The 15,993-nt window shown below is 36.2% G+C and overlaps 1 protein-coding gene across 4 annotated transcripts; it reads left to right on the top strand.

Annotated features, from left to right (window-relative positions):
• Positions 1–9,813: 9,813 nt before the first annotated feature.
• LOC133796846 (65-kDa microtubule-associated protein 3-like) lies at positions 9,814–15,521 on the top strand. 4 transcript variants are annotated; one of them, XM_062234529.1, is made up of 14 exons: positions 9,814–9,931; positions 10,339–10,376; positions 10,494–10,573; positions 10,682–10,879; positions 11,006–11,260; positions 11,582–11,791; positions 11,895–12,050; positions 12,159–12,318; positions 12,806–12,957; positions 13,516–13,603; positions 13,835–13,908; positions 14,030–14,104; positions 14,180–14,396; positions 14,767–15,521. In XM_062234529.1, exons 3-14 carry the CDS (start codon positions 10,502–10,504, stop codon positions 15,180–15,182), a joined length of 2,073 nt encoding a protein of 690 aa, XP_062090513.1. In that variant the 5' UTR covers positions 9,814–9,931; positions 10,339–10,376; positions 10,494–10,501; the 3' UTR covers positions 15,183–15,521. The 4 variants fall into 4 exon arrangements, with proteins under 4 accessions (XP_062090513.1, XP_062090514.1, XP_062090515.1 ...); XM_062234530.1 differs by having other exon boundaries at positions 9,822–9,931; positions 10,339–10,373; XM_062234531.1 differs by lacking the exon at positions 9,814–9,931 and adding an exon at positions 10,051–10,186.
• Positions 15,522–15,993: the final 472 nt, after the last annotated feature.

Here is a 15,993-nt window from a genome sequence, read left to right as displayed (position 1 = left end):
CATAACTAAAAACTCAGAACTAGAAAACTGACCTGTCACCCCCGAGGAACTAGTCTCGGTCTCAGACTCTGATTGCCCTGGAATAAACACTTGAGTTGGAATTGAGCTATCTACCCTCCTCTGCTCAAGCTCCCTTAGCTTTGGGCAATCCTTTTTGAAATGTCCAACCATGCCACAAGCAAAACATGACCTCGCTCGGCATTCTCCCACATGACGCCTCCTACACCGTGCGCATATTGGACGAGTCTTCCAGCTTTCATTCTTACTTGCTCCAATAAGTGGAGACACCACTATCTGAGCTCCGTGCTCCCTGGCACTCTTCTTCTCAACTACTATGCTTTCAACAGCAAGAGCCTTCTCTACCACCTGAACATAGGTAGAGACTTCATGTATTGGGGCAACTCTAATGCCCTGGGCTATTCCAGGATTCAATGCCTGAATAAACCTTTTCTTCTGAGCTATATCTGTGGGTACCATATCAAAGGCAAACTTGGCTAACCCATCAAATTTAGTAACATACCCGGTCACTGATGCATTACCCCGAATGAGATTCAGAAACTCATTCATCTTAACAGTCTTAGTTGCATCACAATAATACTTCTCATTGAACAGCTGCCTAAATTCTTTCCAATCCATCACAGCTGTATCTCGTGTCTGGGACACTACCTCCCACCACGTCCGGGCATCATCCCGCAGTACATATGTAGCACATATCACCCTATCGTGACCCACCAGTCCCATGCTATCAAGAATGGAGCTGATCATTCCCATCCATTTCTCAGCTCTGAATGGATCTAGGCCTCCCTCGAAGACTGGAGGATAAAACTTCAGGAATCTTCCACAGAGGAATTCCCATTTACTCTCAACCCTAGGCTGAGCCAAAGCTGATGCCACTCCTGGCATAGCAAAGGAAGAGGTACTCCCCAACAGACTCCGTTGTTGCTTCAAATACCTGATCTCTTCCTCTTGCCTCTGCAATCTTAATTGCAAATATGTAAGTGTCTGCTGAAAATCCATAAGTGCAGACGAAGAACTGATACCCTGGCTGTAACTCCTAGCCCCTGTATAACTATCACCAGGCCTCATTATCTGCCCTGAATAGGAACCTGCTGATTCAATCTGCAGTCAATAACTTAACCCATTAATCACAATAAGCATATCAAGGGCTTTCCCCCACGGGATAAATCTTACCACACCACACTCATAAACCACTTGCGGTGCTACAAACATGCCCACAGCACTCATACATTATTCATATTCCCTTCTCTTCCAACATTCACACCATGCCTCCAACTCCAGCATGTAAATATCACATTTAAATAGATTCATAGAGCAGGCAATCATATGATCACAATCATATATATATACATTCACGGAGCATATAATCATATAGTCAAGAGCCAGGCTCTATCAGAATCTCATGCTCCCTAATACAATGTGCAGGTAAAACATTTACATTCTAATTAAACAGCTATGCGCATAACTACATAAATAGTTACCATTCCTTGAGTGAAGCTATCTTCAATGATGAGTGTGTAGGATCTTAAAATTTAAATCTAGATGCATGCTTCCTATTATTTTTCCAAACACATAATAGAAACATAGAATAACACGACATACATATGATCATTAGATTTGTAAATTAACATAAACACAATGATGTAGAAACTTACGAATACGCAGCGGAACTGGAACAACTCCTTCCTTCAATCTCTCTAACCCTTGATTCCTTTCTGTAGCAGAGTATTATCAAGAGATTGAACTAGATCAGCAACACAGTCTTCCTCACCAATCCTTTGATCAATCTAGAACTAGTGTGGGCTGGTTCTCAACACATGAGATAGAGATCTAGAAAAGAAGAAGAGAAAGTGACTAAGAAAGGATTAGAGTATCTAGGTTTTCACTTACCCAATAAATCAACTGAGACTGACTTATAAAAACCCTAGATATCATATTCCTTATATAGACAACTTAATGGGCTTTATTTAAATTTAAATTTAAATTTAAATTTAAATTTTGAATTAATTAAAATAATAAACAAAAAGATAAAAGCCTTGGGCTCCCACAAATGGACTTGGGCCCAATACTTTTATTTTGAATTTAAATCCCAATTGGGCCTAAATTCAAAACATTTTATTTATTTATTTATTTTAATTAATTAACTAAATCCTTTTTCAAATTAACTAATTATAATTTGAAACTTGATTTAATTTTTATTTATTTATATTGACACTAATTTATCAATATTAATAAATTTACCCAAAGATTCTCTTTTATTCTCTAAATCTCATATCTCTATAAATTTTCCAAAATTGACCTAGTCAACTTTAAAAAAATCATAATTGATAATTAAATCAATTAATTGAGACATTCTAGATGATTTACTCAAAGGTGATGCGGGGACCATGGATCCATGAAATCAAGCTCCAATAAGTTACCGTGAATTTATTTACGAATAATTTCACTACCTTATTAATTCCTCGTGACTCCACTATAGACTTGGAATTGAACTCTTGAATTCATAGAACGTATTTTCCAAAGCATAAATACGTTATCCATTGTTATAACCATTACAGTTAGTCAATCCTCTATCGATGACTTACTAACAAGCTGGGTGAAAATTACCGTTTTACCCCTCATCAGTATTTTATCCTTAACTCCCACTAAGTTCCTTATAAATGATATTTCCGTGAACTTAATCACAGAAATGAGATCTCAATCATTTAACCTTTTGAACAAAGCAATTAAGGAAATCATCTTTTCACTTCTCATACAGAAGTTATAGATTTCATATCTATGAACAATACTCCCACTCAATTTCATTACTAAATCTCCAAGATGTAAGTATGGGCTAGACCGTAGGGTAAGCTGGTAACGAACAAGTCAAAAGATTTAAATAATATAATTAGCAGAATATTATCACTCAGAATTAAGATCGACTTAACCTATGGTCAACGTTGTGATATTGATTAGATTCGATAACAACGATACTTATTTATCAATCAATAATCAATATCGGTCCTAGTCCGATGTAACCAAATACATCCGATCATATCTACTTGGTCAATGCCTTGGACAAGACATCACACTCCTAATGTGTAAGTAGATCATATCGTAGATTTCCTAATCAGTGAAAATCCAATGCACTGATCTAATCTAGGACTTGTTCTTTTGAACATATAATTACAACTATAATCCACTGTGACCTAGTTACCATAATTGTAACTATCCATATGTTCAGGATTTTATGAATGTTTGTATTAATTGAATAAACATGTAATAAAACAAGCGAACAATGCAATTGAATAAACAAAATGATTTCTACTTCTTTTATTGATAATAATAACGTGTTACATAAGAAAAATGGTTTTATTAAGGGCATAAAACCCAACAAACTCCCACTTGCCCTTTTAAAACAAATGAGACATGTTTTTCAAACCCATTCCCTCTACATGCTTCACGAAAACACTCTCAGTCAAAGTCTTGGTAAAAGGATCTGCCAGATTGTCTTCCGACGCTATCTTCATCACCTTGACTTCACCCCTGGACACATATTCCCTAATGATGTGGTATTTCCTCTCTATATGCTTTGCTCTTTTATGACTTCGAGGTTCTTTCGAATTTGCTATAGCCCCATTATTGTCACAGTACAATATGAGTGGTTTATCCATTCCTGGAATAACACCGAGATCCGTGTAGAACTTCTTCAGCCAGACTATTTCCTTAGCCGCTTCAGACGCAGCTATGTACTCAACCTCCATGGTGGAATCTGAAATGGCAGACTGCTTAACGCTTCTCCAAATCACAGCTCCACCCCCAAGAGTAAACACCATTCCCGAAGTAGACTTCCTGTCATCGACATCCGTCTGAAAATCAGAATCAGTGTAGCCTATCGGGTCTAATGAACCTCCCGAATAGACCAGCATATAATCCTTTGTTCTTCGTAGATACTTCAGTATGTGCTTGACCGCTGCCCAATGTTGTCTACCAGGATTTGACTGGTACCTGCTTACAACTCCCACTGCATAGCAGATGTCTGGTCTAGTGCATAACATAGCATACATAAGACTTCCAACTGCAGATGCATAGGGAATCAGTTTCATCTCTTCTTCCTCTTGAGGAGTCTGTGGAGACTGCTTCTTAGAAAGATAAACTCCATGTCGGGATGGCAACAGTCCCTTCTTCGAGTTTTTCATAGAGAAACGTTCAAGTACCTTATCTATGTACGCTGCTTGAGATAGCGCCAACATCTTGTTCTTCCTATCCCGAATGATCTGGATGCCGAGAACGTAACTAGCTTCACCCAAATCTTTCATCTGAAATTTGGTCCCGAGCCAGTTCTTTATGTCTGATAATTTCTTGACATTGTTGCCAATGAGTAAAATATCATCTACATAAAGTACCAAGAACACTTTCACATCATTTTCCCTTAGTTGGTAAACACAGGGTTCATCGACGTTCTGCTCAAAACCATAGGTCTTAATTATTTCATTAAACCTTAAGTTCCAGGAGCGCGAAGCTTGTTTAAGACCATAAATGGACCTATTGAGCTTGCATACTTTCTTTTCCTGTCCAGCTACTACAAATCCTTCTGGTTGATCCATATAAATGGTCTCATCAAGAAAGCCATTGAGAAATGATGTCTTGACGTCCATTTGCCAAATCTCATAATTAAGAGCTGCAGCTATGGATAAAAGTATGCGAATGGATTTTAACATGGCCACTGGAGAGAAAGTTTCCTCATAGTCAACTCCCTCTCTTTGGGTATAACCCTTTGCCACAAGTCGAGCTTTATATGTCTCAACATTTCCATCAGCTCCTCTTTTCTTCTTGTAGATCCACTTGCATCCAATGGGCCTAAAATCCATCGGCGCTTCTACAAGATCCCAGACGGAATTGGAGTACATGGACTCCATTTCCTGGTTCATGGCTTCGAGCCACAAATCCTTTTCAGAACTAACCATTGCCTGTTTAAAGGACAATGGATCATCATCACGAGTGTTAGTTACTACCATATTGGTTTCACCATCCATCCCGTAGCGTTCCGGGTTCCGAGAAACCCTCCCACTACGACGAGGCACCGTAACTGTCTGACTTGGACCAGCTGTCTGTTCTTCTTCAACGTTCTTGTTGATTTGCATTGGTATGGGTTGAACATTTCCTGCTGATTGCATTTCTTCCAACAATATTTTACTCCGAGGTTTGAAGTTTTTCATGTAGTCGTTTTCTAGAAAAGTAGCGTTTGTTGAAACAAACACTTTCTTGTCTACTGGACTATAAAACAGACCACCCCGAGTACCTTTAGGATAGCCTACAAACAAGCAAACATCAGTTCGCGATTCTAGCTTTCCTTCCTTTTTCCTTAGGACATGAGCAGGACACCCCCAAATTCTATAATGACGTAGACTAGGTTCACGTCCATTCCATAGTTCTAGAGGCGTTTTGGAGATAGCCTTAGACGGTACAACATTTAAAATGTCATTAGCGGTCTGAATGGCATACCCCCAGAAAGACGGTGATAGAGTTGAATAACTAATCATTGACCTCACCATTTCTAACAACGTTCGGTTCCGACGCTCAGCAACACCATTTTGTTGCGGAGTTCCTGGGGTAGTGAGTTGAGACAGAATTCCACATTCAGTAAGATGATCTTGGAACTGATTATCCAAATATTCTCCACCCCTATCAGATCTCAAGATCTTTAAAGTTTTACCTAACTGGTTTTGGGCCATTGCTAAAAATTATTTAAACTTGTCAAAAGTTTCAGATTTTCTTTGCATTAGGTAAAGACATGAATATCGAGAATAATCGTCAATGAAAGTGACGAAATATTCATTACCACCTCTTTCCTGAACATTAATCGGTCCACAGACGTCAGTATGAACGAGCCCTAGGGGTACTTTGGCCCTTTCTCCTTTTGCAGAGAATGGACGCTTGGTCATTTTACCTTCCAGACAAGATTCGCAGACAGGTAAGTCACCCATTGTGAGTTCCTTCAAAGGCCCAGACTTTGTAAGTCTTTTAATCCTATCATAGTTAATATGACCAAGGCGAAGATGCCAAAGGTATGTCATGTGATCATTATCGATCTTTTGTCGTTTGGCGGTCCTAGGATTAGCTACCTTAAACAATTCATTGTTAAGCGCGAGTGATTCATTAGGTCGCAAAATATACAAGCCATTTTCCATACATCCAACACACAATTCACATCCATTAAATGAAATAGATATATTAAAACTTGTGAAAGTAACAGCAAATCGTTGTTGATGTAATAAAGAAACTGAAACTAAATTCCTACTAAAGTTTGGAATAAAATAAACATCATCCAACAACATAAATTTATTTCCAAAATTTAAACGAGCTTGTCCTTTCGCTTTGACCTCCACGAATTCACCATTTCCAACTCTAAGTTTTAACTCGCCCTCCTTCACCGTTTTCCAGTTGCTAAGTAGCTGCAAAGAAATACACACATGATTAGTGGATCCTGAATCAACTATCCAAACAGAAGAATCATCCTCTAAAACATATGCATCCAAGACTAATAAATTATTATTACCTTGGGTTCCAGTTGCCTTGAGGGCGGGGCAATTACGCTTCCAATGCCCCTCCTCCTTGCAATGGAAACATTGTCCTTTAGCCTTCTTGCTAGTTGGCTTTGCTCCAACAGGCTTTTCAGTTGTCGGTGCCTTTCCAGCTGCTTGCTTCTTAGCTTTCTTTTTGTCCTTCCTTGCCTTTCTCTTCTTGCTCTTCGAGGAAGAGGCTAGGTTAGCATGCTTACCAAACAGGTACTAGTACAATTAGGATCATGCATAAACACAGAGGCTCAAGCTCCGAACGATATCATACTCAGTATACAAAGCATGTCCTAATCACATGTTTCTCATGCATCATATGTATAATATTCAACAATCCAACATGCACCAATAATAGCCATGCATGTCACACTTAACAATCAACCAACATGCATCAAGAATAGCCATGCATGTCATACATATACACAGGGTGCAGTTTTCTTACCTCAGATTCGTGCTAGAATGATTTAATGAACGACCCTTGAGAACAATCAACTTTTAGTCCTTTAGCGGTCACCTAGTCATAACCAAATATAGAATACCATCAATAAAAATGATCAACATAAGTTCCCAAACCAATATCTAGCCTCCGGGATATCAATCCCCACTTAACCGGGTACTAGGTTCAACCCCGAAGCCTAAAACTTGAATCCCCAAGCTAAAAACACCATTTTGGCCAAAAAATCACTAAGGGCCGCGGCCCGCCCTAGCTGCGCCGCGCCGCGCCCCCCAGACAAAGGAAACCCTCTATGCCAGACGCCATGAGCCGCGGCGCACCACAGCCATGCCGCGGCTCATTACCCTGTTCAGCCAAAATCTCAGTACGCACCAGCAAACCTCCCTTGCGTTTTCCCTTGGAACCAGCCCTTCAAACCTGTCCCAAACCTAAACCTAACACCCAATTCAACCACCAAACATCATCTACAACTCACCCTCATCAAAACCCAAAGTAAACATCAACCAAACTTCTATTAATCCAAACTTTCTACAAGAAATTCATAAGCTGAAAACTAAAGCTCAAAACAGAGCACACCATAAAGTTCATGGTTGGAACTTACCTCAAACTCGATTTTGAATCCCCTTTAATGGCTGAAACAAGTTCCCTAGCTTCCACCTTTGATCTCCTAGCTTAACTCCTCAATTTGGGCTCTCAAAATTCAAAGAAAGAATGAAGGGAAAAGCTTGTATGGGAGAGAAAGGAAGAGATGAGGATGGGGCTCTGTTTTTATTACACTTTCCACAGCTTTCTAAGCCTTAATAGCTGAAACAAATCCTTAAGGTCAAAAGACCATAATGCCCCTAAGCCAAATAAATCCCTCTAAAGGCTTCCGAGGGTAAAACCATCATTTCCCGCCTATCTCGTTAATTATAATTAACGCTCTCCAATTCCCACTATTCTCAATAATCTCAAATAACAATAAATCATATCCCATTACCCTTTTATTCCCGGTAATGTTCTAGTCATCAAAATGACCCCGAGACTCACCCCGAGCCCCGAACTTAAACCCGTTATGACTAGACCGAACACTTACATCTCATGATTGTCTCATGCCGAATAGCTCGAACCAATCCACCTTATAATGTGGCTATATTAATTAATCACAACCATGCACCCAAAATACACAATTACGCTCACAGCGGCCAAATTACCAAAATACCCTCATAATTAAAATGTGAACCCATATGCATGCGTCCACCATCATATAATAATATAATTCACGTAAACATGCATATAATCATTAAATACCATAATAAATCAATTATGACCCTCCCGGCCTCCTAATCAAGGTCCTAAACCTTATTAGGAAATTTGGGGCATTACAATAACGGTTAAACTGGGTTAGATAATAATGATATTAGTAATTTATAAAAATTATTTTTTTGAATTATTTTTTAAAAATATTTATAAGTAACAAAATTTAAGAAGCAAAACTAACAATTATTTAAAATCAATTTTTTTAAGTTCTTTTAAAATCCTAAAGAGACTTTTTTTTTTATCTCTATTCTATCTTTTCTCTTATATTAAGTGGATTGCATATGATTATATATATAATTATAATGTTGTTTTTAATTTAAAAAAGTTATTTCTTTCTTTGACAACTTTTAAAAGAATTTCTCTTGATTTTTTTTGTTTGGATGTTATGTGTAGTTCTTTCCACATGAAATCCATGGATATTGGTCGTATTAGAAATGTCATTGTAAATGTTATTTTTATCATTGCATGATAAAGTCGCATATAATTGATTGTGTGAAAAAAAAAACTCAAAAACATTATATAGTTAATTAATTTTGTTATTTTTTTCAATTACTATAAACCTATTTTAAATTTATTGATTCAAATTTTTATAATATTATTATACTATAATATAAGTAATATATCAAAATTAATACAGAAAAATAATATTTTAAAATAATTAAATAGTAATTTTTATTAGTTTGTTTGGGTTTCTTTAAAAAAAATATAGATAAATTTAAAAAAAAAACAGAGAAAGGATAAAAATCCCACAAGCAAAAAGTACTATAATTTTCGTTTATCTCATCCAGTATGTTTTAGGAGGTATTATTTGAGAGTTTATAATGATGAGAGAGGAGGTTTGATCAGATAATGTTTATCTATTTGTAATGTGTTACAGAATGCGAAAGGTTGTGTACTCCTGAAAGGATGTGTACTCCTGAAAGGATGTGTACTTCTGAAAGGGTGCGAAATGTTATTTACCATTAGTGTTAAACTGTAACTTTTTTTTTTGAGTATATTCTATTAAAGTCATACTAAATTCTGTTAAATTATACTAAATTCTGTTAAATACAAAATACCTTTTGATAGACATTTATATAATATGTAAGATATGTGATATGGTGTGACCTAATTTTGTACTATACTGTGATCTTAAATGTTATTTAGCAATTGAATGTAAATTTTGAATTTCATGTTTTATTCCAACTTAAAACCCTAACCCAAAATGTGAAATTAATTACATATTAGAAAATCCATCATTGATGAATATGGACGTTTCAATAATTAATGCAAATTCAAAATAAGCAATTAGCAACGAAGAATCCGTATTCGAACTTCCCAAGAAAAAGAAAAAACTGAATTCGAATTATAAATAATTTCTCACCACAAACAATCTCCACCGTTGAAAAAGAGTACAACAAACTACATATAACGCCACGTAGCAGTAGGATCCCAGACACTGCTGACGTGTCAGTATCGTATTGATAGTAGTGTTCTCGTTTATTTTTCCACTATAACGTCTTACTTTGCATTCTTCTTCCCACCAAATTTAAGTCATCCAAATCCAAAACAAAATTCCGAACGCCATTCCCAAATCTCAAACCGAGGGTTACACTATACTCAGGTTTGTTATAATCTCTTCACGCTTTATTTGGTTGCCTGGAAAATAGAAAGGAAAATCCATATTTCGCTTCAGTTTACGTTGTATGTATCAGATGGTTAATTCGCACTGAGGAAGAGGGTTTACTTTTCATTTTCTAGTTTATTATTCTCTCTTTCTCTCTCTGATATGAACTTGAAATTTTCGTTTATGTTAAGGGAGGTAGAAGCTCTTGCAATTCAACAACTTTCTTGTGTCTTTATAAATTTTTTTGCTACGGTATAATTATATTTTGCTTTCTTTCATTAAACGCTGTGCTGTTCTTGTTTATAGCTTCAAGAACTCTATTTTGGGTTTTTATGATGATTATGGTAACCCATGAAAAAATGAAAAAGAAAAAGAAAATCCTAATTGTGGCTATGCTATTGCAGGATTCACTAGAATAAGAAGAGGAATATTCATAAAGGTGGTTAGTATATGTAAAATTATTTCTTATTAGCCTATTAGGTGCTATATTCTAAACTCCTTCACTTCATTTATTTTCAATTATATCGCATATATAATCTGTTCATTTCTACGATGGCAGTTGTAACTATGTCCAATAGGCACAATGATCATCCTGTGCATACAGTCACAATTTGTGGATCAATGCTACAGGAACTGCAGGTTTTCTTTTCTCTCCTTTTAGAAAATATTTTATTTTTTCAATAGCTTTGTGAAAAGATGATAAAAAATTATCAGTTTAATGTATAGTATCCTTTATTGCTAAAATAGGAAGTATGGGATGAACTGGGAGAGCCTGATGCAGAAAGGGATACAATGCTGTTTGAGATTGAGCAAGCGTGTGTGGAAGTATACAGAAGAAAAGTGGACGAAGCAATTAAGTGTAAAGCTCAGTTACAAGCAGAAATTTCCAGGACTCAAGCACAGATTTCAGATATTTGTTTTGCTCTGGGTGAGCAACTACCTCATGTAAGTAAGCACTGTCTAGATTGCTGATCAAAAAGAATTTCTTAATCGGTAATTTTTGTGATTGGGGACAGTACATAGGGGTATTTACAATTTTTTGGGAATTCTTATTGTTGTTTGTGTCTGCAGTTTGATAAAAGTGCGGTTGGAGGCTTGAAGAGAGAGCTTGATAGCATTCTTCCACTACTAGAGGAAATGCAAAAGCGGAAAATTGATAGGAAGAACCAATTTCTTGAAGTTCTAAATCAACTAAAGGATATTTCAAATGAATTAGGTATATCGATGGAAGATAGTCTTTACAAAATGGTGGTGAATGAAACTGACCTGTCCCTGAATGGGCTTGAGGAACTACGACAACAGTTACTTATTAGTCAAAACGAGAAGGTATTTGATATTATTTTTCTACTATTGTTTAGAGTGGACATCTGGGGTAATTAATGGTGTGCTGAACTTCAGAATTTAGGCATGACAGAAAGAAATTGTTACGTTTCTGAAAGAGGAAACATAAAAATGAAAAAAACAGCATATGATATTTTGTAGATGCATGGCTAGTTTTAATCCAGCATGGATTGTTCGTTTAGAATTTTCATCTTCATTGTATTATGTTAAATTTGATTGGAATGTTGTATGTATTTAGAATATTTTGATGAGTTGCATTTTGTTATCATAATAACAATCAGTTGTTATTATATACTTCGTCTGCAGAGAGACCGTCAGAGACTGGTTGAGGACCACCTGAGCGCTCTGAGTTTACTGAGTTTGGTTCTTGGTGTGGATTTCAAAAACACAATTTATGAGATTCATCCCACTCTGTGCAATTTTAAAGGTGTAAAGGACATAAGTAGTAGTACGATTGAAGGCTTGTCTGGTGCATTATTGAGATTGAGAGAGGTCAAGATGAAGAGATGGGAGAAGGTGATACTTTTTTATGGTAGCCGTTAGTTGCTTTATTTAAAATTCATTTGAGAAGCTTTCTTTGTGCTTAACCTTTCTACCGTTGGGTTGTACGGTGTACCAGCTTCAAAAGTTTGCAACTTCCATGTTGGAGTTGTGGAATTTGATGGATACACCAATGGAGGAGCAAAAGGCATTTCATAATGTAACCAGTAAAATTGCTGCTTCAGCCTCTGAAGTTACTGAAGCCAACATCCTCTCTATTGACTTCCTTAACCTTGTGAGTACGATAATTAGTTTGACTGGACTAAGAAATATTTATTCAAGTTTCCTCTAGATCTGTGAATATACAGTCCTTGTCGGTCAATAATTGTTCTTCAACCCTCAGGTTGAAACAGAAATATCACGGTTGGAGCAGTTGAAATCAAGTAAATTGAGAGAAATTCTAAAAAAAAAGAGGTCGGAACTTGACGAGATATGCAAAGAAGCACACATGGTTGCAGAAGCACATGGTGCCACTGAATTCTCATTCGAAGCTGTAGCTTCTGGTAAACATATATCTGATCTTTTAATGCAAAGTCTTCTGCAATCACTAGCAATATATCCAATCATGGAAAGTATTTTTTATTACGGAGATTTTAATGACAGCAAGGCCATGGCTTTTATAACTTATAGTTGGTAGAAAGAATTGGACAATAAATAAGGCCAATGTACATTAATCCATAATTGGTTGTTGTCTATTAATCCGTAATTGGAATGAAAATGAGTAAAGTGTTTCTATTTACCATTCATTCATGTGGCAAGTTACACATATAAGACACATTTTGGTGAATTCCACACATTTTCAGTAAAATTAGCAAGAGATTTTGTTTTATTTTCATTCAAATCCAAAAATAATTTTCCTTTACGATTCTTTTCATGATGTATTAGTAAACATGCTTTGAATCACCAAGTTCCAAATAACAAGTATTTTGTTTTCAAACTGTATATCTACGTAGACAGTAACTTTACATGATAATATCTATCATTTTGCAGGAACAATGGATCCAGAGTACCTATTGGAGCAAACTGAAATTGAAATTGCTAGGGCGAAAGCAGAAGTTTTAAGCAGGAAAGAAATATTAGATAAAGTTGACAAGTGGCTGGCAGCCTGTGAAGAAGAGTGCTGGCTAGACCATTACAATAAGGTTTAACATTTTATTTAATTCATATATTCTTTGGAATATTTGTGATCCAATCACCCAGCAACAATTTTTGTTTTATTGGGTTGTCATGTTTTATCTGTTCATTCTTATCAGTCAAAACAAATAAATTTCACTTTCCCAAGTTGTATTCATTATGGCTGTCACTTTTGCCCCATTTGTTTGGGAGCAATGAAATAGTGGAATGGGAATAGGAGAATAAGAATAGGAACATAAATTTGTGTCTGTAATGGAATGATCTTTTCTCCATTGGAATCACTATTCCAATATGATGAAGCGTAACCAAACAAATGAATGGAATGAAAATAAATTCTTTGTCATTCCATCCATTTTTTCTCCCAACCAATATAACCTTTATCATTTTACTTCAGAAGGGGTTAATGTGGGAGGATTTAGAAATAAAAATTGGGACTTGGGTGACTACATAATTGTGGTATCCTTGAAATGCGCTCAAAGGTGGACATATGTAAGAGATTGTGGTCTCCCCATTTTTTTTTTCAGTATTCCAAAGTATTGTGTGTGTTTTTTTTTTTTTTTTTTCAGGATGATAAGCGCTATCATGCTGGAAGAGGTGCTCATCTCGCTTTGAAACGCGCTGAAAAAGCTCGCGCTGTGATAAACAAAATTCCTGGTTAGTGCTTAAGATATTTTGATTCCAACACAACTTGAAATTATGCCTTCTTCATTTACAACTTCAGGTGTTTATGTAAATATGACTTGATAAAACTTGCATGACTCATTGACTGTTTTACGTCAGTTAGCGCCAAGTTGTCTTTAACTTAGTTATTTATGATAATGCCACTGAGATTATGATATTATAAGATTTTTTTTATTAATGAAAATACATTGGTAATTGGAACAGCAATGGTAGACACATTGATTTCAAAAACCGCAGCTTGGGAGGCAGAAAGAGGAGTGGAATTCTTATATGATACTGTAAGAAGCTTTCTTAATTCATTTATCGACACGAGTTGATTTTGTTATGGTCCGTCTTTAGCTGGAGCTTCATAAAATTGTTTAAGCTTTTCATCGTGTCGTTTACTTCTCTGTTTTATAGGAACGACTTATTTCCGTGCTTGACCAGTACAAGATCTCGAGGCTAGAGAAAGAGCAAGACAAGCAAAGGCAGAGAGTACGGACCTTGGTCTTAGATTTGAGTAATAGCTTGTGAAACACACTTCCCTGACACCACCTTTTTTGTATGCAGGACCAGAAGAAACGTCTTGGACAGCTTATAGCAGAGAAGGAAGCACGTTATGGGTCACAACCCAGTCCAGCCAGTGTCAAGGGTTATAGAATAACAGGAGTTGCAAACGATAGAAAGCTCTCTCTCGGTGGAGTAGTGCTTCAGAATTCAGAACCCCGAACGGCAACTCTCAGTAGGCATCCTACTAAAAACGGTGGCTTTGTTGCAGCTCCCTCTGGTAATTATTTTCAATGATTTAGTTGGATTTTTTTATTGTTGCTCTTTAATATTGTCAGCAATGTTATAATTTTATACTATAATTATATGCGTGCCAAATTGATTTGTAAGAGTTAGTTCTATTAGCAAGGTTAGTAGTAATACAATATTGGCGGTGTAGCTTATTATAAAAGTACATTCTATTCTAAGCAAAAAGTACATTATAGAGAACATTCTTGCACCATTCACATCACGTTATAACTTTTTCTAAAAGTCAATATGGGTTACGTTTCACCTCATTGGTTGGATTTTTTCGACTATAAACAGGCTGCAGCTGCTTACAGTATTCCGAAGTACCATTTTAGTAATCTCCATATTATATTTTACTGCAGGAAGGAGGGACTTATTTCCTGGTCAGTATTCAGAAACGAAGCATTCCAAAGGTTCTGCAAAGACTCGTGAAATAGAGTCACCCTTTCTCCGGAAACCCCTCTCTCCTGTATTCTCTTCCAGAGCATCATCAAAGGCGAACATTGTGAATGATCGCATCGAAGATGATCATGAGGGTAAGCTAACATCTACTCCTCCAAAGCATGTTATCCTCGTTGGTTATGAGGGAAACACTAGAACCCCTACGACAATGCCGATCCCTATGCCTATCACTCCAACGACAGTGTCATCAGCTGCCATGGTGGAGGCCAAAACGCCTTGTGTTTCGACTGGTGCTATCTCCGATCAACTGCCAATAGAGTACTCTTTCGAAGAGGTAAGAGTTGATGTTATTCATTCTAAAACATCTGGAAAATGAGCCAAAATATTTCACAAATTACCTATTCTTTAGGAACCTCAGCCAACCGAAAACGTTGATATTAAATACCTTTCTGATCTCTGACTTTAACATCATTTTGTTCCTCAACTTCGAAGGTTTCTTCTCCTGCCATTCAAAGTGAAATAGGAATTTTCTTTGGTTAATTTTGCTTCAATGGTTGAAAATTCAATTACCATGAAATAAAAATTCATGTCGCCTAGTTTCAAAATATCATCACAGGGTCAATATTATCATGTAATTTTTAAAACTAAATGCTCTTTTGGTCGGTTGTTCTTTTTATTCACATGTCGATGTCGTGCCCATACAGCTTTGTTTACATGTTGTCGTTTTGGTTATTTTATTTTAGTAGAAAGTCTTGATTAGCTCTACTTCAACACCCCCACAACAAAAAAATTTAAAAAAAAAGGTAATGGTTAGGGATAATAGTCAATATTCGTTATCATCATGAGTAATTATTCTCCGGCTCATAAGAATTAAATTGCATTTTCGGGATAAATGCAAATTTTAATACTTGAATTTTGTAGGACCCATATAACAGACACAACATAGACTAGACCATAGCCACTATCGTAGCATTTGAAATTTATAATTATTTATCATATTTTAAATGTAAGAACAATATTACGTAAAAAGAATTTAAAAACAAAGTGTTCACTGTTCACCACACTAATACAACCGTAAGTCTTTATGTAATAATTTAATATCGTGTGGTATTCTATAGCAATTACTGCAGTTACATTTTGGATATAATTTTGAGTTTCTTTAATATTTTATTCTATCATAAACAACA

Source organism: Humulus lupulus, chromosome 8 (assembly GCF_963169125.1).
Source record: "Humulus lupulus chromosome 8, drHumLupu1.1, whole genome shotgun sequence".
In the NCBI taxonomy this organism is placed as follows: Eukaryota; Viridiplantae; Streptophyta; class Magnoliopsida; order Rosales; family Cannabaceae; genus Humulus; species Humulus lupulus.
Note: the sequence above shows the minus strand (reverse complement) of the source record. Positions and strands in the feature narration are given on the sequence as shown.

Bases quoted from the DNA above. Each gene is read 5' to 3' on its own strand.
- LOC133796846 (XM_062234529.1), top strand. From the start codon at position 10,502: ATGTCCAATAGGCACAATGATCATCCTGTGCATACAGTCACAATTTGT. The intron at 10,880-11,005 runs GTAAGTAAGCAC...TTGTGTCTGCAG, and splicing joins TGGGTGAGCAACTACCTCAT to TTTGATAAAAGTGCGGTTGG. The intron at 11,792-11,894 runs GTGATACTTTTT...ACGGTGTACCAG, and splicing joins AGATGAAGAGATGGGAGAAG to CTTCAAAAGTTTGCAACTTC.